Below are 25,105 nucleotides of genomic sequence, written 5' to 3'. Positions count from 1 at the left end.
ATCTACGGGTGTATTAGGGAGTATACGTGTGAGTTTGTGTTCGGGATTTGATGAGTATATACTCCAATTTGAATTCTGTTCAGTAGCTGTGATAGAAAGCATAGACGGGAGAAAGGCCTGGAAGCAAAAAAAAAAATAACCAGAAATCTTTGGATTTTACAAATGAGTAACACATCCAATGTTTACTGTGTGAAGTCATCCCGCGACTGCATGCAGTTTCATCCATGATTAAAAGAAAGAAAAGAAAAACTTGATTTTTGTGTTATTCTGCATTCATGGAGCTATGTATGCATTGTCAAAACCGAGATTGATTTTCGGTGGCCTACAGGGTAAATGGAAAGAGGTGCGTATGGCTGCTAGCTAAAACCTACTTGGGTTATTACAACTCCCCATTTGTAAATATCTCTGGCTCATATATGACCTAATTTAGACTTTCTATGGCAGAAAGGGGAGGAAAAAAGTAAAATAAGAAGAAATTCACTGTGGTAGCAATATCTACATGATATTAGCGCTGCAATGCTTGCCATCTTTCACACTCGTGTTGCCAAGTCAGCCGTTGGAATGGTGCTGCTTGATCGGCTCATTGGAACGCATGTCTCAGTTGTTGCGTCACTTACCCTCCTTGTGTATTGCTCTTAAGTACAAAGTAAAGATATATATTCAAACTACAAAGATTTATAATAATAGCCATATATTAGTTATGAATAGTTATATTGATTCAACTTCCTTGCGTCATCTTAGACGCATTCTCAGAGTTAACTTTACACGGGTTAGACTTAATATGGATCCACGGTTCACGTTCATCACGATTTATAAAACAATTTCATCGAATAATTAATTAATTACAGCATTAGCATCAGATGCAAAATGTACACCCGGACTTATGCGACCTCATATACAGAACTACCGCGCAATTGTCCCAAAAAACCAAATCACAAGACTCGCATATCACAATACCCGCAAAAGGATATAAAAAATGGCAGCCAACCCAGGTCCATCTCTTGTCACGTAGCGGCATCTAAAGCCGTTATGGCCGCCTGGACTACCGAATCGGCTCCAGGGTGACGATTGTGGCCCTGTCTGGCATACGGCGTTCAGCTGCAGTTAAACCAATCGTGCATTGCGTATTAAATTCTCAATCTCTTTAGAAGACACCTCCAATCTGGAAGGCAGCAGCAACACCCCAGCTCTGTTCACAGCCCAGAGGACCAGGCTGCTTCCACTCGTCGTCGTCGTAAGAGAAGAAGACGGTCTTGTCACCGCACTTCTCACGAATAGACTTAATAGCAATAGCCTGCTCGGAGGTACCAGGGCAGGCAGCGCCATTGCAATCACCCTGCTTGGGCCAACCGCACTCCAGGTTGATGGCTGACTTGCCGGAGCAAATCTCGTTCAGAAGCTCGAGCTGACCAGCAACGAAGTCACCGGCGGCTGAAGCGGGAGTTGCGGTGTTGAAGTAAGGGTGGATGTTGGCACCAGCGAGATCGACAACAGGGCAGATAGCGGCAGAAACAGCAGGCTGCTGCCAGATGTTCAGAGTCTCGGAGATGGTGTAAGGACCGGTGTAGCCGCTGCACTGACCCTTGACGGCAGAGACCAGAGAAGCAAGCTGAGTGGGAGAACAGTAGTTGTTCATAATAGCCTCGTTACCCACAACAATGAGCTTGACAATGTCCCACTCAGCCCACGCAGCAATGGCATCGACCTGGCTCTTGATGTCGGGAGTGTCATAGCTGCAGCCATCACCCTTGACGAAGACACCGAGGATCAGATCAAGACCGTACTTCTTAGCAGCGCCACCAACATTGGCAAGAGTGCTGCAGTCAGTCGAGTAGACACGGGCAATCTGGAAGCCAGCGGCCTTAAGGTTGGAAATATCCTTGTCGACCTCGGCAGCGGACTTGCAGTTTCCAGTGGTAGGCTCATAAGGAGTGTAGGTGATACCGTAGTGGTCGTTGTTGCCGATCAGACCGGTGCTAGGGACCTGAGGCTTAGGGGCAGCCTGGGAAGGCTTGGGCTTGGGAGCAGGAGGAAGGTAGACCGGCGCAGCGCTGCTGGGTTTAGGGGCAGCAGGAGGAGGGTAGCTGGCGGCGGGAGCCGGAGTAGGAGTGGGCTGAGCAGTGGGGAGACCAGAGCTCTCGAAGGGGCACCAGGTGACATAGTCAGTCTCGGTGACGGTAACCACCTTCTCGGGGGCAGTGTAGGTACCAGGAGCATAGCTGGTGGGGACGGGGTAGACGATGACCGTGGACGACGGGACCGTGGTGGTGATGGGAGCAATGGTGTAAGTTCCCGCAGCAGGGCAGACGTAGGTGGTCTGGACAATAACGCTGGTGACAACAGTGCCGCTGGTCGAGACAGTCGCAACGGGGCAGGTAACGGTGGTGGCCGTCTCAACAATGGTGGTAACACCACCAACAGTGTGAGTTCCTGGGGGCACCTGGGTCGAGGTAGCACCGCAGACGGTGGTGGTGTCGGTCAGGGTGATGGTGGTGGCCGGGATGGTGTAGGTTCCAGGAGTCGAGAAGGTGACGGGAGTCGGCGTCGGGACAGGAACAACAATCACCTCGGAAGTTGAGGGAGCCTCAGTGGTCTGCGCAGCAGCAGTAGTAGGCGCAACAGGAGCAGCAGAGGTGGCAGGAGGAGGCGCAGGAACCCCTATTGGAAAGGTTAGCATACACTTATACAAAAGCCCAGAGTTGAATATCTAGGTCTGCTGGAGAATGCCGTTGCCGATCAACATACAAGTAGGCTCGCCGGTGACGGTCGACCAGATGGTGGTGCATCCCGGAACGCAGACTTCGCCAGTCTGGGCTCGCTTGGCGGCGAACAGCTCGTGGGCGTGGCGGTGACCGTGAGAAGCGTTGGCAGCACCGGCAAAGGCAGCCACGGCGGCGGCAGCGATTGTTCCCTTCATTATGAATACAAGGTTCTCGGCTATTAGGAATATCAATTACAAAAAAAAGAATGCCCGCTGAAAGAGTGAAGCGGTAAGTTGGTTACTGGAGAACAAGAGGAGGAAAGCGAATGGAAGCAACTTCCTTCAAGACCTCGATTTGACGATCCGTAGGGAACAAGAAAAGAAGAAAGAGACAGCGAGCTGGGTGGGCAAGGCGGCCATTATTATGAGTACGGGCGGTGCGTGTGGAGGCGGGTAGCATGGCTCGTTGTTGTTATTAGCCTTGGCTACGGGGTGTGCTCACCAACAATCGGTCGGAACGTATACCTAGCTGGTTGTGGAATCCTCCACTGCAGACGAGGTACTGCCCCAGTTCGAGGAGGAATGACAGGGGTGGAAAGAGAGGGGGGGTGGAAGGAAGCCGAGTCACTGTGGTCACCTTTGAGTCCATCGCCGGTCGCTGCTAATACAAAGTAGCTGCTAGGCCAAGACGGCCTCTCGTAGTCAAATAGGAGAGGGTGGAGCTTGGCCAAGCAATTTCCATTTTGCGCTTGAACACTCCTTGAAAGGGGCGAATTGGCGACGACCGCTTGGATTAGAAGCCTGTAGATGCTGACAATGGACGAAGAAGGCAGCTCTATTATCAACAATGGGACGGCGCTGCGACATTGAGGCTGCTAAGCTGTGTAAAACTGGGTGGTAGGAATGCTCGTCAACAGGGAGTACAGCCGCAGCGGGAGTAGACCGACCATAGGCACATGTTCGTAATAAGAATCGGAACCCCATGGACCCACAAGCTGCATGCGCGGGTGACCGGCGATGAGTGGCTGATCAGCTCTATGCCGGGAGATGAGCATCGTCTTGTCATCTGAGATTTTGACCTGGGCGCTCAATTCTCCCTTGGAGCAGAGACAGGCTAGGCAAATCAACGTAGAGCGACGATCCTAATCCTCTGGCCAATCTCGGCCATGCATTGGCCAGCCACTACTAGCTAGCCTAGCCTAAGAGATTGTTCCTGCATCTGTCCACTCCGCTTGGCGCTCCAGCGGGCCAGGCACAGGACGCCTCGCACCCTATTAGGCCCAGCTCATGCCCCGTTCCTCGCCTAGGCGCGGCCGCCGGTCTGTCGGCGTTTCTGATGTCGGTGTTGGCGTCAGCCGCAGCCTGAGGTCTGACGGAGTCCCCATGCAGCTCTGTATCGCGCAAGTCTTGGGGTCGTTCGTGGCGGCCTTCTAGCGGACGTCGTGAACTAACAGCTAATATGAGCAGCAGGTTGCATTTGTGCCATTTTAAGCTTAGATTCTCCGCAATGCTTAGGGGCCTTTCCTCTGTTGACCCTAGCTAGAGTCCGCAGTTCCCCTCTGACAAGGGTACCTGTTTTAAGATGTCTTGGGGCCACACTGGCTCTTGAAGCGGCGGTAAATGTCGAGGCTTGACTGCTGGGCTGCGAAAACAGCTCATTTCGAGAAAGGGGCGCCAATTCTTCTTCGAGAAGCCTGGTCCGATTCTGCCCAATCATGACCGCTTACTCGCTTGCAGTCTTACTATTCAGGCAATTCTCGTATTTGCAGAATGGGTGCCTACCCCTGCTATTCAAAAGGTTCGCTTGGCTTGGCCCCTGGTAAGTCAGTCCTCAATTTGCGATGCAAGTTGGAAGAGAGCAGGGCATGCCGTGGAGCCGTGTGGACGAATAACAGCCGTGTGATTTTCCAAAATATCCCCCAGATGAGGAAAGTCGGTAACGGTCGATGCGGGTAGTGAGAGAGTACGGAGTAGAGTTCGCGCCGCTCAGTTCCAATGCAGACGACAGGCTGTGATATCCAAGTATAGGACTCTGCACTGATTATGTTCGAGGTAAAAGAATCTTTAATCAAACGGTAGATGCTCATTCAAGGTAGATACGGCGCGCATAGAACATTATTGCGGTAAAACCAAGTCAACGAGATTTGTGCGCGATATAAGCGAGGACATTTCCCCTCTCCTTTGCACCTTCCGATCCCTGTAACTCACTTGGATTTGGCCAGCGTTGCTGCCATTCTTATAGGAGGCATCGCTTAATGCAAGAGCAAGGAAGGTATCGGCCTTGCCTAATTAAATTGCTGCGAATTTGGGGGATCTGTAGGGACAGTCAGAAGCTAAATTTCACTCATAATTCGCTAGAGCTTCTTGAACAGAGCAGTAATATATCAACAATTCAACAAGTCGACGGTTGAATCTCAAGCCTCCTTCACCCTCAGATCATCAACTTCAGACTCCGGCTTGGGTTGCCGGAGAAAATATAATTGGAAATGTCTTAATTTGTCTCAAAATAGTGGAAATACTAGCTGGCGATTTGTTCTTTATCTAAGTGTGGGCTCGCTTCTGCTCTGTGGTGTTGCTAGGACAATTACTGGAGGGAGAACAAAAGTCTGAGACAGCGGAAACTGCTATTTTGGGAGCAATTCAAACTGCTGTATTCCGTACCTCGTAGCTCTAATGCAGCTCGCTCATAAAATCGTACCATATAAAGGGCCAATTTTGGTATTACCTCACCGCTCTCAGGCCATCAAATGACATCATGGATGTCATTATCTGGTTTGCAATTTATTTCATACACGCTTTCGATAAGCTTCTTCGTGGTGAGAGTTTATTCTCCAGCGACCCCAGTTGGGTTGGGGAATACTGGGGCCAGGATTTCAAGCCACAGCTACTCCAGATTTCACGTGATATAACTGCGCCACTGACAGCTTGGCGCCACATCTTCAGCAGATCAGATAAGGCTTAAAAAAATTCACTGCGCAAGCCGGTCTTAAAATAGGTGGTAGCATATGTCCATCATGCTGCCCCGACCAGGCTGCCAGTCCGTTTATCGGCAGTATTTGTCTCGCGGACGCTGTCGTTTCATCAAACGTAGATCAGAAAATCTACTTACTGTTGACAAGACAAGGATAGCTCTCTCAGGGCTTCAAGTAGTAAGTTTTATATTAGTTGGCTTGTCGTGAAGCTTCAACTTACACAGTTCTACCTAGCATTGGGCGAGCACCACTAGTGACTCCCACCCGCGGGGAAGATATGGACAATCCCATATACCAAAGTCTGTTCCTAAGCAGCAGCTGACGCCTCAAGATGTCTCTTATTTGCCAATCCGCCAGCGGTTGCGGCTATGGGCTGCTCAGGACATGCAAAACAACTCTGATAGCATGCCTCCAGATATGATCCTGTACGGCAGTGTCTCAAACGATTTGAGCCGAACTCAATCAACAGGCTCATCTGAAATGGACCAGCTGCGGCCTAGTAAAGCTGGGATGACGGATGAATTTGGCGACGATCTAGGTGACGAAGACATCCAGGTTGGTGCTGTTAGCGATAGCTCTAGGCATCCGGGTGATCTCGTCGAATTGAAGTGAGTCAGCAAGCTTGATCTCAGTGAGCATATTTACTAACACCCACTCTAGACAAACTGGTTCACGAGTGCCCCTCTTTGCAATCTACCTAGGCTACTTTGGAGAGAGGAACCATTTCTATGCTGTCAATGGCAGATGGCTCACTAGCATGGGCTATTCTCCGCTATTCACGGTGGCCAAATTTGCTACCCAGGAAGAGCTGGCACCTGTGATGGCCAAGTTGCCACGAAAGGCATCGATTGAACAGTTTGAAGAACTCCGCCGCAACGAGCAGGGTCCCTTAAGAGATGATGGCTCTCGGCTTATCCAAAAAATGATGGATTTTAGGCTCAAAGCAGAAGCGGTTCAGAAAAATAACCTCGGAAAGCTGGATGCAATCAGGACGTTTTTGTCTACTCAGCAGCAAGCCAGATATCTTAGCCTTTTTGAGATTGCCGACATACTGCTGCCCGCCTCTCTCAAAGAGCGCGGCCAATTCCCCCCCTTTGCACTATATGCTGTCCACGCAGCTTTATATCAGAATGAGATTGGCTTTCGGCCACTTAGCCCATCCAGTGACTGCCATCGTCGAGACCACTTATTCGAAATTTTCCCCCAGAGTCATACGCAAATCATCAACAAAGTTGTTACTATGGTCCGTGACTACACAGAAACCAATATGAAACGCCTAAGGGCGCCAAAGCCGAAGGAACTTGGGGAGACTATACTCGGAAAATTTCTTCTCCAAGCACGAGAAGTAGTCTTGGAGAGCCGTTCAAAACGGCAATGGACGCCCCATGGCACCCTTGCTCCTGGAGACGCTATGCAGCTGCCACAGCCGGAGTGGTCTCAGTCAAGTAAAGATATCATTGCCTTCTTGGAATGGTGGGCGAGCTATGACCTTTTCGAACCTGGGTCGAAATTTCACGGCCACGGCGCCCTGATTCTTCGCGCCCTTGAACTTTACGATGATGCCATTCTTGACCAGAGCACGGCATGGACGTTTTTGCAAGAAATTGGAATCATCCCTCCATGGGAAATCCCCTCCCGTTACAAAGTCCGTTTTCCAAACGTCACGATAGCTAGGGGTGGTGGCTTAGAGCGTGAGATTCCCGAAGTTCTCGAGGATTCCAGGCGGCCTGATATTGCAGCGGGCTTCAGGCGAGAGCATGGACAATCTACCATATTTTGCATCGATGCAGTGTCGACTATGGTTATTGATGATGGTATCTCACTGGAACGCACGGATAACCCCGACGAGTTCTGGCTTCATGTTCATGCAGCCGATCCTGCTTCCAGTATCAAGCCAAATTCTGATCTGTGCAAATATATGGAGTTGATTCCGGAGAATATATACCTGCCTGGACACTTTCAAGCTATGCTACCTTCTAACCTGGGTGAAGAGGATGACGCCAAAGACTATGCATCTGATGGTCTTGTTAATCAATTTTCTCTCAAATCAGGCGGCCCAGCATTAACTTTCAGTGCAAGAGTCAACAGAGCTGGCGAATTGCTGGACTTCAAGGTTGAACCTAATACCTTGGGAAAAGTTGTCTACTTGGATCCTGAAGACGTATCCAAATTTTGTAACGAGCCAGCACCGCCACCAGTTCCCAGCTACAGTCTCGTTGTCGGAACACCAGAAGGAAACGGAGAGCCACAGTTAAATCGTCCAATGATTGCCGCCCATGATTTGGACTCATCCGGCAAAGAAGATTTATTATTATTGTATCAACTCGCCGAAGCTATTAAAAGCAAGCGTCTCGAAAAAGGAGCGTGGCCATACTTTTTCCCTCGCCCATCCGTCTCAGTATCTCTCCACGATCCGCCTGATGAAGGGAACCGATCAAAAATCCTGCCATCTGATCCATACATCAAGGCCGCCTATGAAACGTCCACTGGATGTTCCGTCGTTTCTAACTCCATGGTTCTAGCCGGTGAAATTGCGGCACGATGGTGTTCATCTCGCGGCATCCCAATTCCCTACCGAAGAAATGTCAAGTTCAGATATGGTATTAATAAAGCATTTGACTACGCTACAAAGGAGATTTATCCTCTCATCAAGAAGGGGATTGAGCCAAGCGGCAGCCAGCGACAAGAATTAGCTCGACTTACGGGCGGAATCGAGATATCAAGTCAGCCAGGCTCATATTTCCTCCTTGGGCTGGACATGTATGCCAAAGCCACATCGCCGCTACGTCGTTTCTCTGATTTGCTTGTTCACTGGCAAATCCATGCAGCCTTACAGCACGAGCGAGCCACTCAGCGAACCATGAGCCCGGAGGCTGATAATTTGGATGACATTCTTCCGTTTTCCTCGGCTCAGCTTGCGACTACCCTTCCGCTGTTGGAGGTCCGCGAGAAGATGGCGCGCACAGTTTCTCGCGGCATCCTCGAGTGGATCCTCATTGCCCTTGTCCGTGCATGGCGCTTCGAGAAGACGGCACCTCGCAAGCTCCGATTTACTGTTGGTTCGCGCTGGCGGCAGGGCTGCATCGGCAGAGTGGATTTCTTCGGTCTAAATGCGATAATGGATATCGAGGGCTTAGATCATAAGGCCCTCATCAAGGACGTCCGGGTTGGAGACCAATTCGAAGTTGAGCTTGCAGATGTGAACGTCCATTCGCGGCGCATCCTCGTCAAAGCCCTGAAGTATCTCGGCCCTAGTTCCGCTGGTACCACAGAGGTTTCCTCAATACGGGCTTTAACATGAGCAGCACGCTCGCTCAGACTCGTCGCACTGGAGCAATCAATGGCTTGAAGACAGACACGAGCTATTCTTATCTCCCCTGTCAAAACCGGTGAATATGTGGTCGAATGGTGTGCTGGATGGCGCACCTATTCAATCCAGGTTTGGATTTGTTCGACCTAAACGTATCTCGAACTTATTGAATACCAAACGATACGAAGATGGTGCACACCCAACAGTATGTGCTATCGGGCACAGCATTGCAGCCATATCATGCAAGTCTGCAGCATGCACGCCTACCTAAGCAGGCATTCGCGGACCCCACGAAGGTTTCCTTCAACCCAATGCACCGCACAGCCGCATATGCAACCCCCCCTTAACCTCTCTTCTCTCTGGCCTTACAGACGCTGGCAGCGTCTGGTTGGCTTTGTGCACTCCACTCCTAGACTCCTTTCTCCCCGCATATGTATGAATTACCCCAGACTTTGCTGCATCTGACGGGCCCCACTCTCCAGGGGCCTTTTGTTGGGAGCAAACCTGGAGGACGCCTGACACTGGCAGCCTGTACATATATACTTTTGTCTCTGTTGGAGTACGAAGTACTTGTACAATTATGCAACTGGGAACAGGCTATCCCTTTTATCATTTACCTTCTGCCTCGAAATTTGCCACTCCCCGACGCCTTTTATTGTCATGCACTGCTACACTGGGACTGGCCAGTAACATCGTTTTCATGTACGTGTACGGGCGCAGAACTATGCACGCCGTTTCAGGCCGTGCCGCGGCCACCTTGACCATGTATCATATACTACTTCTCTCTCTACCCCTTTTCATTTATTTGTACGAATAGCTATTGGACTGCTGCACAATATGGCGTAGATGACGCGGCCACCCAGACAGAGAAGAAAGAAGAATTTAAAAATTGAGGTTTTAATAGCCAATCGTCAGCATGCCCGCTCGACACCCTGACCAATTCGTTCAGTCTCTTTGCTTGTTTTCTTCCCCCGTCTATAATGACGTTTTCTTTCTTCTTTTGCCTGTTGTATCACCCCCCTGGCTGCCATGTACCCATGTACATACATGTATCCTGTCAAATCAAAGCAAGGATGAAAGAAAAGAATGCCAAGTTTCTCCGCACTAGAACCCAAACTTGGTCTCTTTTGTATGGGTGTGTCTTGTTTTTTCCCCCCAGTAAGTAATAGGTTGGTACTTAATTAGACGGGCGTATAGAAAAGGCCCTTTACGCTCTTTACGAGAAGAGTAAGGATTTCACCTCAGGATTGAACAGCATGCAACCCATACTATATGTCTCATAAATTTCCATTGGCCGAGTATCTAGCCAGTACTACAGTTGTAGCAACAGTAGCCGCATCTAAAAAGTGCCCCAATTATAACACACTTTACATACATCTCAAGTAGAGAGCCCAAAATCTTATTGCAAATTTCTTATCTTTTATTTCGTTTGCCTGTGCTGTATATTCCTATGTACAAACGGTCTGTCTACTTCGATCCAGATTTCCATGCTTTTTTTTTCGAACCCCCAATTCCATCCAATGCCATATATACCCAAAAAGAAATTCCTAAACCAATTATCCCCCCCTCAACACCCCCTTTTTAACATCCAAAAACAGAAATAAAAGTATTTTTTAAATGCGATGAAAATAAAACAAAAAGAACCAACTTTCGAACAAGTAGGCAAAAACGCGCCTCTTCTCAAATATGAGGAAATATATATATGAATCAAAGTAAAAATCCTTTGAGCCGCCCAAAATTTTGACAATCGTATTCCAGAAAAATAAATAGATGCTTCTTTTTTCTTGTCGTATTAGAAAGATCAACAAAGAAAAGGGAATGGGTACAGAGACGTGTTTTGTCATAAGCCGTCGTATAGCCGGGATACTACCCCTAGCGTTGTTTGAGCCAAGCAAGAAAAAAAACTTAAGTTAGTGAAGGAAATTAGGTGGCCGAAATGAAGTCACCCGACCACCGAAACGGCATCTCGTGACATCTGCGTGTCCACATCGAGAACATTACCAATTCAGTGTCGTCGTGCTTTCGCCTCCTGATGACGCCCAGGCTTAGTCGTAGTGCCAGGCCCAACAAAATGAGAGAGAAAGTCCAAGTCCCACTTGAAGCTCAATCGGTGAATGAAGGAAGAGTTATTATGTAATGTATTAATGGAAGCTGGCCGAGTTTGCTGTCAGGCGCAAATCAGCGGGTAATGCGTAATGCAACGCTGGACCCCGGATTTCGGGGTCCTGGCTTGGCGCTGGTCGAAACGTTGTTGAGAGGCCAATCAAGCGCGCTTGGATCATTCTGCTGCTCGGGGCATCGTGAGAGTCTGAGAGATCGGCCAACTGGCCCAATTGAATAATACTGCCGGCGCGCAGGCAATTGTCCGGTCCCCGCGATTATTTTCGCCACCCGACGTTCCAGATGACATGGGCAATGTCGCGGGCAGTATTGACTGTGTCAATTACCCGACCAAAAATGCCTTCCCCCGATGACGTCTCGGTTTCCTCGCATGGCATAAACATCCCCGAAGGCGTTCGACGCATGCCTGCTGGCTCGTCAAGAAGGCTGTTTGAAGATGTCGATCTGTGCAACCCACTGGCACCACTATCTGATGGTGGAGATAGCCAGCCCATAGTAGGCATCTGAATTGCCGGAGCCAGGCCGTCATCGTCTTCATCTTCATCGAAGAAAAACCCAGCAGATGACTTGGAAGGGCGGAGAGTTTCCTGTGATGATGAAGGAGATAGAACAGGGCTACGGGAGATGCGTGTGCTGTGCTTCATAGCCGAATCTTGAGAATCAGGGCTATCTTCTCCTTGGTACTTGAGGGTTGTAGATGGAAGCATGGCGATGATCTTGCCATCGACATTGGTTTTCTTCTGAATGCGTTTCTTTGTTGATGGGCGTCGTTTTGACCTGACCCGCTTCATCATGACACCATTGTCTGAATCGCTTTCGTCGCCATACAGATCCACATCCACGTCGACTTCATCACCATCATCGCCTTTGACATCGACAGCAATGCACTGCTCCACCTGCTCGTTAAAGTGAATATGCCTGCGTTCGGGGTAAGGGGATGTAATGCTTGAAGAATCTGTAGATGTAGCGGCAACACTGCTAGTTTCGTGACTCATCCGTCTGGAAGAAAACGAAAGCGAAATGTAATCCGTGTTTGCCCGGTTTACATTAGGTCGTCGCATCGCACTGCGAAATTCCTGAGCATGGACGGCAGCAGCAGCTTGCTTCACAAGTGAAGCAGTCGATAATGATCTCTGAAGCATGATCTCCGACATGCTCCTCTTCTTTAGGATAGGCTTCTTGCTGTTCATCTTTTCCTTCATATCCTTCATCTTATCTAGATTGACGAGAGAACTTGATTTTGATAATGAGACGCTGGGGGGTCCAGTCTTGTTAGCATTGTTAGGCTTTCCAGATTGAAGAGGGCCATATAGCCAAGTGACGTCGTAATCCTTTAACCTAAAAAAATCATGAGCACACATATTCGCAGTCATCGCAATCCGTTGATGCAAGACTTACCAGTTGAGCGTCTCGGGCGAAATGGTTTTTAGATTGTTCTTAGCCTTCATCCATGTTCTCCAAGACGCATTCTCCAGTCTGGCACTGTTGGGAAATTCTCCTCTTTTAGATATTATGTATCTCCATGATGACCAGATATCTTCTTCTCTCCACTCATGGGATAGATAGTCCACTTGCCGGGATGGCCTGCTCACAACTGCCGTGTCATCCTCGGCATGGTCGCTGAGCTCAGGGCTATCAGGCCTTGAGGTGCTGACGGAACTGTCCTGTTCGGCGGGCGAGACTGTGTAAGAGTCACCAGTGCGAGGGCTCGGCGGGGGCTCTAGGTTGTCATCCGGTCGAATCTGCGGATGTAGATAAAGCTTGTCGGCGGTAAAAGGTGGTAGGCTGAAATGGTCCTCGGGGGATTCGTCTATGGACAAGGCTTCCTCGAAATCGGAGGCTATTGAGAGATTGCTAGAAGGCGTGGATGTGTAGGAAGCATCTGCCGATTCAATATGTGCGGTACGAGGAGATGAGGGCGCTGAGGAGTGGTCGGAATCTGAGAAAGACTTGGTTGGAGGGTGGGCATAGGGATTGGACAGGTCCGCGGCCATGTGGTGATAGCTGGCCAGCGAGGCGCTGCCCAGGTTGGAGTGAGAATGCGAGCGCCGCATCGGAGCAGATTTGAAATAGTCTGAGTCTTGGCTGGAGTAGACTGCAGCTGCCATGCTGGATTTTCAGACTTCGAAATACGTGCGCGGCTCGACAGAGGCAGTCGGCAGCGGCTCCAGGGCTCTTCTACGTTAAATCAGAAAAACCATGGGAAGAGAACAAGGCGCCAGTTTTAGCATCGACGCCGACGATTGTTTGTTGGGGGACGGATCGAATGGTGTAAGTATGGACGAATGAGAGGCGTGGATGAGGCTGTCAGCGCTGCAGGTTCGGTCGGTAGTGGCAGCCGATTTTCAGGTCACCTGCGCACCCACACAAAACACGCAAAACACACACAGCCGGTTCCGTGCCTGGCCAAGTAGAATTAGGAATCGGGCGATTTTTGCCGGGGCCCAGCAGAAGCAATTGCGGAAGACGAAAAGAACAAGAACAAGAACAGGCGATGCCACAGATCGACAAGGACCGAGGCAAATTATTCGAGGACCAGGTGACTGATTGATGACAGGAGATGCCGAAAGACGAGGTCCGTGGCTGTGGGTTCCGGCGCAGGCGTTCTGGATCTCTCTCGAAATTGAAGGTGACTAAGAGCCTGGGGTGGAGCGAGGGTAGCAGCCGCAATGGTGAAACGAGAGGAACAACCCAGCCAGCACAAACGGCGAAGCCGCAAGATGAAGAAGACGAGGAGGAGGGGAAGAAGGAGAAGAAGGATATCAAACACTGCAAGCCGTGGAGAAAGGGAGGAGAGGAGGAGAGGATAAGTAAGAAGAGGGGAAGAGTCAGAAGCCTTCTCTCCTAGCAGCGAGCCGGTGCAAACAAAATCCAGACAACAACAACAACGCTCGAGCAAAGCGGATCCGGAGGCGTAATAAGTGGTTGAAGAGGCCCCGGGAACCACAAAGAATGAGGGCCCGGCCGGATGGTGCTCAAGCAACTGATCCTGGACGCCTGCGATGCTACTAGCAGCACAAATCGACCCCCTCCGTTGGGCTATTGGAGGGCCCCGTCAGCCAGTGGAAGAGCCGGACGGCAGGGCAGCAGGGACCCAGAGGCGCACAGTTATCAACCCTGGTCTCGCTAGACTTTTGAATTTTCTCTTATTTTGCCTCTCTACGGTTTCGCCGCTACGACTGCATTGCGGCGGTGGAGTACACGAACTTGGGGCGGCACTGTGCCTGTTTGGGCTTGCGCTGTTCACGGAATCCGGATGGCTCTTGCGCGGGCCACTAGCACGAGTTCCAGAAGAGCCAGCCTCCACACCCCAAGCCGTCAAGACGCCATACCAGAGTTTATTAGCATCCTCGTAGCCTCAGGTTTCAGAGGCGCCGTTGATGAAGGGGGAGGAGGGCGGCGGTGGAGGCTACAGACTGCCCTTCTTCTGCAGATACCTGGACAGAGCGCTGCTGGCGCGAGCTAAGGCATGCAACCTAAGGTGTTGAAGGGCAAGGGAAATACGCGAGGGATTCGTCAGGGCACGAAACTCTGACGACAGGCTCGAAAGGCATCCAAGCTCCCAAAGTCCACGCTGGGAATCATGCCAGGCAGGGAATGGCATGGTATGGCATGGTACTAGCGCTGTACCGGCGTCGGTGTACCTGTGGCCTTGCTTGGCTCATCGGCATGTTGTATCGATGTACGGAGCAGGCCAGACTCGAACGCAGCTAACTGCGGGAGGGTGTACTACTCGCGATGTTGCGAGATACCGCGCTACCGTGTACCCGTAGGTCGCCCGTTTCCTCGGCTCGGCTCTGCTGTTTATTATGGAGGCATCGCAAGTACATGCCGCTATGAGGAGGTGCTGCGCAAACAAATATGGATGGTGTTCTTGTATGTGTGCCGCCTGCATGGATGTGCTACTGGTAGTCTATTGAATTTGATGGCATATGACCTGCTGCTTAATTGCGGCTGCATTATACAGCACTTAGCTGCAAGCCCAATCACCAGATGCTACTGCAAGGACGAAACAACGAGATGATATCGTCTGAGCAGCCATTGATACCCACAGTCTGTTGCCTTGGAGCACTTACTTTGTCTGCCCCGTTCCTAGTGCCTGCTCGGCCGCGGGTCTCCATGAATATGGAGATACGGATATCGACACCTACTATTAAAATAGACTGTGCACCGTACTTGTTCGGTGGCCTCTGGAGCCATTTCCTGTTCGAGAGATTGGCAAGGCACGGTGCAGCAGCCACCTGCTATTGGGTTGCACACCCAAGCATGCAGCTGCTTCATACCCGTACCGGTGAGGCGCGAGGATGGCTGGAAGCCATCGGTCGATGCAACCAGAACACGTCGCTCCGCATTGGCCCAACTTCGGCGCAGAGGAAGACGAAGACGGCCATTTGTTATCATGTCTTGCCAGAGGCATGTACAGAGCATTACCTGTATATCTGAACAAGGTATTCATATCTTTGTCTTCTGGAGCTGCTATCTAAATCAAGAGAATGGCATATACTTGTTTCTCATGTACCTCAAAGCTGCTATACAAGTACTGCTAAATACAGCTACCACTACTGATACTGCTACTAGTATGTACTACTGCTGCTAGATAGTCGCCTGGATGGCCCTAGCATAGCGATTGTGGAGTGCGTCCAAGGCCGCCCACCCATACATACAAGGGCCATTGACTCGAGCAGTCTGCTCTAGCTAACGCCGTTAACCAGAACTGCTTGCTACCTTATGGCTATGCAAGCCAGCTTCGGCTCGCTTGTTTGCTGCGAGTGCGATTGGCGATCTGCAGATTCACCGCTGGACAGGAATGTCCACCTCCCTGCCTGATAGCCGAGAGATAGGAATAGAAAAATGAAAGAATGACGATAACGAGGCCAGAGGGAAGGCCGAAGCCCACAGAGCGAGCGAATCTCAAGAACGCACTGCATCTATACAAGTACGTACCCAGCAGCATTGATAACGTCTGCTTAGGGCCCAGGGCCTCCTCGGTCAGAGCGCCCTAAAATCTAAGCTCATTTCATGAACTTTGCTATCCCATGCCATGCCTAATTTTTCGCCGCCTTTTCGTGCTTGCCCAGGAATGGAGTCAGCTGCACCAATGGCTCCAGCCCTTGCCGACGGACAAAAAAGAAAGGAAGTCCACTATGATGCCAACGTACCAGTAAGCCCTGATGTCGCAGATAAGAGGCAGCGGCTAGCATTGCCAGTCCGTGCTGTACAAGCTCATCACGCAAGAGAGCAGCAGGAGAACATGTCACATTCTGGAGATGGTACAGAGCGCAGAGTACACCGCTAGATGAAGACAAGAGACACAAAGTCAAATCTGAAAACACGACTCTGGGGTCGGTCCGGTAACAACTTGGTTCGATCAAATTGTGTCTTGGACGCTCGGCCCCGGACTTGATTCTCCTCTAGACTGTCTGAGGGGGCCGTCGATTGACTGCCACATGGACATTGGATACGGGTGGAGGTCGACAGCGCTGATCAAAGAGTCGAGACTCTAGTCAGTACCCTGCCAACCTTCCTGTCACAAAATGCTATTTTTCTCCTCCTCCTTCTTTACTTTTTTCAGCTCCAGCCAACTCCTGCGGCAGCTTAGGAGGACGGCCCCGAGGTGGGACCCTTTGGTTGGAAGAGAAAAAAATTTCTTCCCATATCCCTGCCCTCTCTTCCTGCAGCCAAAGCTTAGAAAAAACAAAGAGATGACGGGACGGGACAGTGTGGCTAGGAGTGTTTCCTACAAAAGACAAGGTTCACTGTCTTGGACGCCAGAGTATGCAATAGAGAAAATGCTAATTCATCAAGGTGCCACCTTTCCCGCACAGGTTTGGTCAAGATGCTGTCATACATTTACTCAAGTAATACAATTGATGCTTGTCCATTGGGCTCCAAGGAGGATACAATACGGGTCTCTACCATCATGACAGGGGAGTCAAAAATTTCTCTATCTCCTGGTGATTTTTTTTATACTTTTTTTTTTATATCTCGCTGGATCTTACTAGCATCCCCCTTGATGGGCAAGGAGGGGGCGAATAACAAGCGGGCCGGACCTGAAAATGACTAAGAGTGGAAGCCATGGTTGGCTAGCCATTATTGGGACCTGAGTAGCATTTCGCCATCTGCCCGGTGGTGGCGGCTGGCTTTGGTATATGGCCGAGGCTCTCACGAGAGGCTGCTCGTCACGCCGCAATGGATTTGCCGTAGCCGAATATTCTCGTCGGGCCTCTAGAACATCATGAGAGAGTATTCGGGGAAGGGAGGCTGAGCTACCCGAGCTCTGGGCAGTTAGTAGCAGAGCGCCGTTGACGATAGCGGGTAACGGAGGTCTGTCGGTCGCAGAATTTCCCACGCTTATGCAGATCAATCCTTGAGCGCTGCTCCATTATCAGGACTAAACTCCGGATTCCTCTAGCGAATCTCCTCCAGAGCGATAAGTAGTTTTACTGGGTATAAAAGAGAAAAAGCTGGAGTGCGCTAAAATCGTAAGATTTTTAGGGGGATCAAGAGCAGAAAGAGTCTGGAATAGTAATTCCCCGTGTTTGCCAACTGAACCTGAGACTGGCTGACTGGAGGCCCTTATGCAGGAGAGAAACTGGCGTAAAGTTTATCGAATGCTACTCGAGGGGAAAGCTTCATCCTACAAACACCATAAAATCACGCTTTTTCGATCTTCCCCCAGATTACGTATATCATACATGCACCTGGATGAAGCTTTTTCAGCCGCTGGAAAATCAATAGCTGCAGAAACCGTCGTAATTGACACGGTCCTTTGTATAGTGTCGTCCATACCTTGTTTTTCGCTGTTCTGGAAGGATTAGCCGCTTCTGGTGGCTGCAGCCACCGAGTAACCTATTCGCCACCAAGAGTGTGCCATCAGTTGAAGCCTCCCGAGTTATCCCGCCCTCGAAAATATCGTGTATAGGATGCCGCCGTGAAGAATTGCGGCATTGTCTCGGTTTCATTGACATATTTCCCCGTATAATTTCGGATACCGAGCAAAATTGGCAGTGGTAAAGAAACATCGGCATTGCGTACTAGAAAGTACGGTAGTTGCCAGGGCATATCAATCGCGCGCAGGCTCATAGTATTACAGCATATTGCTTGCCGGTTCGGAGTTTTCCATGCCGGACCCGATCATTATCTTGTCTATCTTGTCTATCTAGTAAAGATCCGCGAGGGGTGGTGCATTATAGTAGTATCAGCAGATTCGTATCTGCTCTGGCCATTGTATCTGGATCCATTGATCCTCGTGGTTGGCCATATGGAAGACGCTAGTTGCAGCCGTTTGCTGCTGTATATCCATGATCGACATTGTGTGGAGGATCTGATCTTCGCACTTTGTGGCTGATGAACCGCGTCTATATACTAGTATTTTGGGTAGCTGCACCCCTGTCCTGATAGACCCATCCCCTGAAGCTATCTGACTATCTTGTATAAGTGTTCTGCAACGTGCGTTGGCTGCATGTCTCGGATACTGAACATAGTTCGAGCGCCAGCGCTTTTACAGACGCGCATGTAGAGCAATCAATGGAGAAAGAAGATTGGATTGGATCATCTCATGAGGTACAATGCTATGCTGAGCTTCAAGAAGTAGGAGTATACAAGGGTAGACTTGATACGGAAAAGAAATAAAAAAATAAAGAAAAATGAATCGCCATTGGCAGATACTACCACCAATTAGATGTTCAATGACCAAGTTTTATCACCCGCTGAGGAAGGAGCATTACAGTTGCTACTACCAAGGTCCCAAAGCATATGGATTTGGCCTCAGACTTCAGGCGCCCATCTTGATGGAAAAATGAAAATTCTTCTCTTCCACACCATCATATCCCTCTTTTCCCCTACGATTGAGGTAAAGCGCAGTGCCTCCTTCGTATATTATGCTTTACAAGGGCCGCAGCCCTGCATCGCCATTCGCTCAGCCATGACACCACCATTGTCCTCACCATTTCCCCTCTATTGGCTCTCTGAAAATCTTCCCCTATCTATCAATAGGTTGTCTGCTTCGATCCTAGCCATCGTGGCTGGCAAGGCGGATATCGCTTTGGCATAAAGTTCCTCCTCCAATAGAATCCAATACGTACTACAAGCAATTGTGATGCAAGCGATATGTATGTATGAAGCACCTGCTAGATCATGGTATTTTCCCCATTTTGACTGGTACCACAGACCAATCCTACGAACTTGCACTGACCAACCACATTCACCCTTCGCACAGACAGGATCTTACGGCACCGAAACGCCACATAGAGCTTCCTTGCTTGGGCCAAGCTTTGACGGCCAACTCAGTATTTCAGTCGTCAGTGGCCTATCAAGCTGCATCGTGGAGTGACGGCTAGCGCACAATGTCCTGTGGATGCGGCGCTTGGAGCCTGTTTCCCCCACAATTCATCGCGCCCTGGTTCTTTCTTTAGCACTGCACCGTCCATAATCGACGATTCATTGATGGATTGTGTACTGTGACTACTGCCCGCAGCCGAGTCTTCTAATATATCGCCTAAGAATACTGGACCGCTGAGCTGCAGATGTAGCGTGGTGGCGAATATCGAGTGGTGCAATATCCGGCACGACTGCGCCATTGAGAAAGCGTTCAAGTCACAGTCAGACATTTCCGTTTTACCTAAAAGACCCCGCCAGATGAGGCCCTTGATACGACTCTGCATTTCACTCTGAAAATTTCCGAAGGGTGTTTTTGACGGACCCATCTTGCGATTGACTCTTTGCCTATGAGCTCCGGTGTTGCCGATGCTGAGATTTGACGAGTATCAGATCTCAATTCGTAAAAAAGGTCAAAATAGCTTACAAAATTACTTTCCACTCGGATGTCCTGCCAATGCCTTTACATCCTGATGAAAAAAAAAAAGGCTCAGCGGAATATATGAGCCGTTATCCGCTAGATTAGAAGAGGGGCAGTTAAACAATAAGCAATTCCATGCCCCGCAAGATGGCACTCTATTACGATACGGAGGGGGCGTATAAGTGTGAGAGCTAGGTATCCGGAGATGCAAGAGAGTAGCTATCACGCCCCTCCGCCGGAACATTAAACGGAAGAGACATTGGAAATCACCGTGCATTTACGAGGCCGCCGATACAAACTCCACTCTTAACGCACAGCTATACTATATTATGCAGCTATATGCCTGCCGCATCACCACTGAACCACGGTCTGCTTCCTGGACCCGCCTCTTCCCTGCTTAGTAGCATCAGTACGTTACCAGCTCCTACAAACATCGTTGAGCTAGAGGGGCATGCATAATACTCTGAGCTGGGAGCTGCTTCGCCTACAAAGCAAAAAATCCTAACACAGCTAGGTAGAGCACGTACTGGGGCGTCATCTTTCCGTGCGTCATGCACACATAAGCGATGCGCCATACAAAACTCATCTGAACTTGGAAGTATTCCCTCATGATGAAGAAAGACCAATACACGGAACCGTACTAGCTGTGACGCATGCCTGCGTATATTCTGGCTCCTGGCTCTGCTCCGTCATCATGCCTGGCGGCGATTCGTTTCGACCTCGGCTCGGTACGGGATAGAGGCAGAAAACTACGATCCCGAATACTACAAGATTTCTCAAAATAACCTCTCATATTTCGGCTATGTATTCCGGATCCCTGTTTCGCAGGGGGGCAAACAGAGCTGGCCTCAGTTGGCAAGTGATATCAGCTGCATTTGGCCAATAGTACCATTGAGGCATGTCACTATGAATTTGCCTTTCTCACGGTGCAGCATGAATGCTTGTAGCGTGTGCCGCTCCTCTCGGCTGCATCTCAAGCTCATATACTGCTACTAGAACAGCACAAAACGTTTTATAATCACTGACTCGGTGGATAGAGTTTTTTTTCCCCTTGGGCCTGCGTTGGCTCCATTTATACCATGGTCTGGTAATAAATCACTTTTATATTGTGCTCAATGGACGATACGATACTTTTCTTGCCCTGCATCCGACCACGAGACGTGGCTGCAAGCGACAACTGTCAATTCAGATGACGGGCTACATAATTGCATTAGCCCTTGCATTGTGCAGCCGGTGAAAGAATAAATTAATCATTGTGCTACTACAGAGTGCTGCGTGCAAATCCGGGGTGTTTGCTCCCTATCTCGCACTTCCTGCTGCAAGCTAGGCACGGCACCTTATCTCCCACCCTGCTGGCCGCATTCTGCGCAACATGCAAGACACACCTTGGGCTCCGTAGATAAACATCCACTAGGAGAGGAGGCATTACTCAAAAATATCATTCATCCGGGGCATCTTTGTTATCTCCTCTGATTGATCCGTGCGCTGTTATATATCCAAAACAGGAAAAAGCAGTCAAAACTTCCTGGTTGATCTTTTGTCCCCTCTGGCACGAGACTCTTATCTCCTAGGGAAGAGCCATGTGCCACGAATATGAAGCTGTATAAATTACCAGGTAGGCGCCGAGGAGCCAGGGTAGGGAGGACCAATCCCATCAGGAGCCTAAACCAAGCTTTTTCTCTCTGCTTTAGCTGACAGTCAAAGGCTTGCAAGGCTTGCAGTCTAGGCTTGCAGTCATATCTCTACAGGGATATACGGGGCCAGGTAACACTGCTTTTTGGCCCAAAGCTCATTAATTGCACCTCTTGTGTGTTCACATCAATCAGCGCCAAGAGGCTTGACATACATAAGCGAACTTGATAAGGAACTCTTTGGTATCATAGTCACATCCCCGGTTTTTCGCCCTATAGCGGCCTTGCATCCGACAAATGTGGTTCACGTGGCGTCGTGCCGGGGAAAAGCCAAGACAAGTGGCTTTGTTTCTTCCCCTGCCCTGCGAGTAGCAGTATTTATCGCGCAAACGTAGTCCTTGGGGGTTATGCTTGGCTCAAGGAGCTACCATTTAGGCTGGTGGCGAAAAAAGATGGGCTAAAGAAACGCCGCTTTGTTGGTAGTAACGTCCTGGAGGAGGGGAAATGTGATAGAAAGATAACTGTATGGGTGAAGTGGCTTGCAGAAAGCAGAGTGGCTTGTTACTACGAATGAAAGAGATATATCACACCATACAGGTGGTTCAGAATTTTGTGAAATCAACCATCAACACATTTTCTCGATTCGTGGAGGCAGTGAATAGTGTTTTGAGCTTAAAGCAGTGAGATGAGGAGAGGGGAGGGGAAAGAGGAGGTCAATTGCTATTTTGTCCGAGGTGAGCTTCTCCGAATAAGTGGGCTATGAAAATATGACGAGTTGTAGAATCATGGTGAACTGATTTTATTTCTGAGGAAAAGGAAAAGAAATTTTATTTGCTTTTGCATTGAACTCTAGTCAACTTCATTGGAGCAGCTTGTTCCTTGCCCTGTAATAACTATAACCTAAAACAACTCTTCTCGACAAATAGCTAGCTGAATCTTGCGTAAACCACAGCCTTAGACACTTCCTTTACCAAAAATAGATGATACGGCGCCGCACGCATAGCCTCGTTAGGTGGAATTGAAAGAGGGCCAGTCAAGGTAGCTAAGTTAATACAGTGTGGCACATATAGCAACTTGTCGGTGCAGAGGGGAGAGAATAATCGAGGTAGTCCATCTGTCATCTCTGCAATCCCCTGGTGTGGACTTATAATTTCGTTTTCCTACTCATGTAGGAAGTCTTGCATTATGAGTGAAGTTTATGCTTTCCGTTTGTTCCATTCTCTAAGGCCCCTTTGGAAAGAAAAGAAAAAAAAAAAAAACTGACGACTTCAATTAGCTTTATGAGCTGTGGCTTTTGTCTCTTCCGTCATGCCAAGCTGAGCATGCAAGGCTGGCAAGGTCTTGCGCTATCATCTGAAATGAAAGTGTTAAAGAGACAAGAAAAGAAAGAGGCGCCGGGAGTCGACCTAGAACGGGTGATTTGATTTGATTAATCTGTCGTCATGGCGGCACATCCTTAGAGCCGGGCTTTTGAAGATAAGGTTTTCACGGTCAGGACCCTTTTGTCCCCCCTTATCAGCCAGCCGCTGATCTATTACGCCGCGTGGGTATCGACATGTGAATCGAGCACAGTTTTTGATTTTCTTGAACCCCCATCTTCAGCTAACACGTATGAGGCGTACGCCCTCCCGTACTGTAGGGTTGGCGATATCGAGAACAATGGCGATTGGATCGGCTTAGCATCGGCCTAGGATCGTGGAGCAAAAGCAACTTCGGCCGGCAGGCGGAAACTTGCACAAAACATCCGCTTTGCGGGCGCAACATCTCGAACTTCGTGGATGAGTACCTGACCGTCGTTCTCTACATCGCCAGGCTTCAAGAGAACCCCGATCTCCTTCTCGATGCGCTGACAAATGTCATCCAGGGGCGTTGAATCATCTGCCTTGACGGCGAAGCAGTGGACGTGAACCACCGGCAGCTTCGTCTCGGTGTGAGGAGCGAAGAGCTTCTCGTGGCCCTCGTAAAGACCACGGAAGTTATGAAGGAACTCTATAGCTGAGGCGGGAAGGTTCATGACAAAGTGGGATACCGTTGGGGGCACGGGGATCCGGATAGGCTCCGGTCGTGGGCCCGGGGCGCTCCTTGATACTTTCTGGGGAATGAGGGCACAGTCTCCGCGCTTAGATGCTTCCAGGACCAGGTCGGCGGATTTTCTGATGAACTCGTGTCCGTCGTGGTTGAAAGGCTTGACAAACTCAGAAACCTGTTTGTGGGGTATTAGTCAAATGAAGACAATGATGAGCGGGGGAGAGACATGAGAAAACAAGCAGTACTCACCTTGTTCCTCTTAATAATGTCGGTAAGATACTTGTAACTCTCGGGGTTCTTGTCGTTCGCCCAGACAAACACTCCCTTCTTTCCAGCAGGAGCAGCAAATGGTCCAATGCCAGCCATCAAGTCGACGGCCACCTCGCCAGGCTTGAATAAGCTGACGATGCGCTGGTGCTCGGTGCCAAGCTTCGTGTTCCAGTAGACTTTCGAGTAATCAAACTTGAAAAGGCAGCCGGCCTCGCTGACCTCGACGAGCATGTCGTCGGGCCCGGCTAGGACTTCGTAGCTGAAGGTGCGGTACTCGCTTTCCTCGCCGACGTTGTCTACTTTGTTGATGACGGTGCGGATGGTTGGGTTTTTGTCCATGATGACTTGTGCGATGATGGACTTGTAGGGGAGGTACTGGCCTCTTATGTTGAGATGAGCTTTTATGGGTGATTAGTGTGTGTTTCTTTTAACTCTTGGGATAGATGCAACAACTGGGAGCAAAGAGTTCATCTTACCAACATGACCTGCAGTGTTGAAACCAACAGGAATTTCTCCGTGTAAGTCTTCTGGTAGGATAGATCTCATCACATCAACTGTTTCTCAGAGTTAGTTTCAGCATTCAACCAATAAAAGTAAGTTTACAGCTTTTAAGTGTCTCGTACGGTAGCTCCAGAGGTCATATCCAATGTTCACCTCATAAGGAACAATCTTCAGCTCTCCCAGCTTAGAAGCCTCCTGCAGAATCGGGCTCCATGTTTCCGGCACTTGATACACAAAGTTAGTTTATCAAATCTTCTCAATTGTGTAACATTATCTCAGTCCCAGCTTATAAACATACCATCTGGCTTAATATGCGGCTTCAACACAAGGCATTTCTTCCCCTGGGCTGCAAGAGTCGCATCTGGGTCTGCAGCACAAACATCAAATCTATCCAAGGCAAAGATTTCCTTTGACTTTTCAAGCTGCTTGCGATACTTTGAAATGAGCTTGTTATCTCTTAAAGAAGCCGCAGCTGTGGGTAGCGTTCTTGAGAAGAGCGATCTATCCAGCGTTTTGGCTGCTCTAGCAGCAGCAGGAGCTCGGAAGAGATTCATCAAGTATTGTTTATCTGACTCCTTTTATTTCCAAAATAAAAAAAATACATGGTTAGCAATGTGCATATATAAATATTAGGAACAGAAAGCGCCTCATAAACTCACCTCCATGTCGAATATGCCTGATCAACTGTCGTCTATTACTCACTGAGACCAGGGTTCCAAGGCTGAGTGTGTGAAATTTTACGTGCGGAGTACATCTCGTGGTACCTGCACCGCC

At 49.5% G+C, this 25,105-nt stretch overlaps 5 protein-coding genes across 5 annotated transcripts; 2 read left to right on the top strand and 3 right to left on the bottom strand.

The window, feature by feature from the left end:
* Window positions 1-1,104: 1,104 nt before the first annotated feature.
* GGI43DRAFT_243903 (glycoside hydrolase superfamily) lies at window positions 1,105-3,160 on the bottom strand. The gene is made up of 2 exons (XM_083200723.1): window positions 2,746-3,160; window positions 1,105-2,658 (listed from the first exon to the last, which is right to left on the bottom strand). Exons 1-2 carry the CDS (start codon window positions 2,915-2,917, stop codon window positions 1,145-1,147), a joined length of 1,686 nt encoding a protein of 561 aa, XP_083064034.1. The 5' UTR covers window positions 2,918-3,160; the 3' UTR covers window positions 1,105-1,144.
* A 2,555-nt stretch (window positions 3,161-5,715) lies between these two features.
* On the top strand, window positions 5,716-8,974 carry GGI43DRAFT_380395 (exoribonuclease II; the record flags this gene model as incomplete). Its single annotated transcript, XM_083202975.1, has 3 exons — window positions 5,716-5,850; window positions 5,908-6,281; window positions 6,334-8,974. 3 exons carry the CDS (start codon window positions 5,716-5,718, stop codon window positions 8,972-8,974), a joined length of 3,150 nt encoding a protein of 1,049 aa, XP_083064033.1.
* A 2,120-nt stretch (window positions 8,975-11,094) lies between these two features.
* GGI43DRAFT_243614 (GATA-like domain-containing protein) lies at window positions 11,095-13,307 on the bottom strand. The gene is made up of 2 exons (XM_083200719.1): window positions 12,503-13,307; window positions 11,095-12,442 (listed from the first exon to the last, which is right to left on the bottom strand). The coding sequence occupies exons 1-2, from the start codon at window positions 13,210-13,212 to the stop codon at window positions 11,362-11,364; spliced, it is 1,791 nt and encodes a 596-aa protein (XP_083064032.1). The 5' UTR covers window positions 13,213-13,307; the 3' UTR covers window positions 11,095-11,361.
* Window positions 13,308-14,903: 1,596 nt separating this feature from the next.
* GGI43DRAFT_243862 (uncharacterized protein) lies at window positions 14,904-15,911 on the top strand. The gene is made up of 2 exons (XM_083200722.1): window positions 14,904-15,552; window positions 15,683-15,911. Exon 1 carries the CDS (start codon window positions 15,098-15,100, stop codon window positions 15,545-15,547), a length of 450 nt encoding a protein of 149 aa, XP_083064031.1. The 5' UTR covers window positions 14,904-15,097; the 3' UTR covers window positions 15,548-15,552; window positions 15,683-15,911.
* A 6,806-nt stretch (window positions 15,912-22,717) lies between these two features.
* On the bottom strand, window positions 22,718-25,055 carry GGI43DRAFT_243602 (tRNA (guanine) methyltransferase). The gene is made up of 6 exons (XM_083200718.1): window positions 24,991-25,055; window positions 24,630-24,906; window positions 24,454-24,555; window positions 24,307-24,384; window positions 23,810-24,228; window positions 22,718-23,735 (listed from the first exon to the last, which is right to left on the bottom strand). The coding sequence occupies exons 1-6, from the start codon at window positions 24,994-24,996 to the stop codon at window positions 23,220-23,222; spliced, it is 1,398 nt and encodes a 465-aa protein (XP_083064030.1). The 5' UTR covers window positions 24,997-25,055; the 3' UTR covers window positions 22,718-23,219.
* Between the last annotated feature and the right edge of the window lie 50 nt (window positions 25,056-25,105).

This window comes from Trichoderma evansii (genome assembly GCF_050947405.1).
Source record: "Trichoderma evansii strain SZMC 28006 chromosome Unknown GGI43scaffold_3, whole genome shotgun sequence".
In the NCBI taxonomy this organism is placed as follows: domain Eukaryota; kingdom Fungi; phylum Ascomycota; class Sordariomycetes; order Hypocreales; family Hypocreaceae; genus Trichoderma; species Trichoderma evansii.
Note: the sequence above shows the minus strand (reverse complement) of the source record. Positions and strands in the feature narration are given on the sequence as shown.

Excerpts from the sequence above, each read along its gene's own strand:
- GGI43DRAFT_243903 (XM_083200723.1), bottom strand. The coding sequence starts at position 2,917 with ATGAAGGGAACAATCGCTGCCGCCGCCGTGGCTGCCTTTGCCGGTGCT. Across the intron at positions 2,659-2,745 it reads CGTCACCGGCGAGCCTACTT|GGGTTCCTGCGCCTCCTCCT; the intron begins GTATGTTGATCG and ends CCTTTCCAATAG.
- GGI43DRAFT_243614 (XM_083200719.1), bottom strand. The coding sequence starts at position 13,212 with ATGGCAGCTGCAGTCTACTCCAGCCAAGACTCAGACTATTTCAAATCT. Across the intron at positions 12,443-12,502 it reads TCGCCCGAGACGCTCAACTG|GTTAAAGGATTACGACGTCA; the intron begins GTAAGTCTTGCA and ends TGATTTTTTTAG.
- GGI43DRAFT_243862 (XM_083200722.1), top strand. The coding sequence starts at position 15,098 with ATGCTACTGCAAGGACGAAACAACGAGATGATATCGTCTGAGCAGCCA.
- GGI43DRAFT_243602 (XM_083200718.1), bottom strand. Across the intron at positions 24,556-24,629 it reads GCCGCATATTAAGCCAGATG|TGCCGGAAACATGGAGCCCG; the intron begins GTATGTTTATAA and ends TTGTGTATCAAG. Across the intron at positions 24,385-24,453 it reads ATATGACCTCTGGAGCTACC|TTGATGTGATGAGATCTATC; the intron begins GTACGAGACACT and ends TCTGAGAAACAG.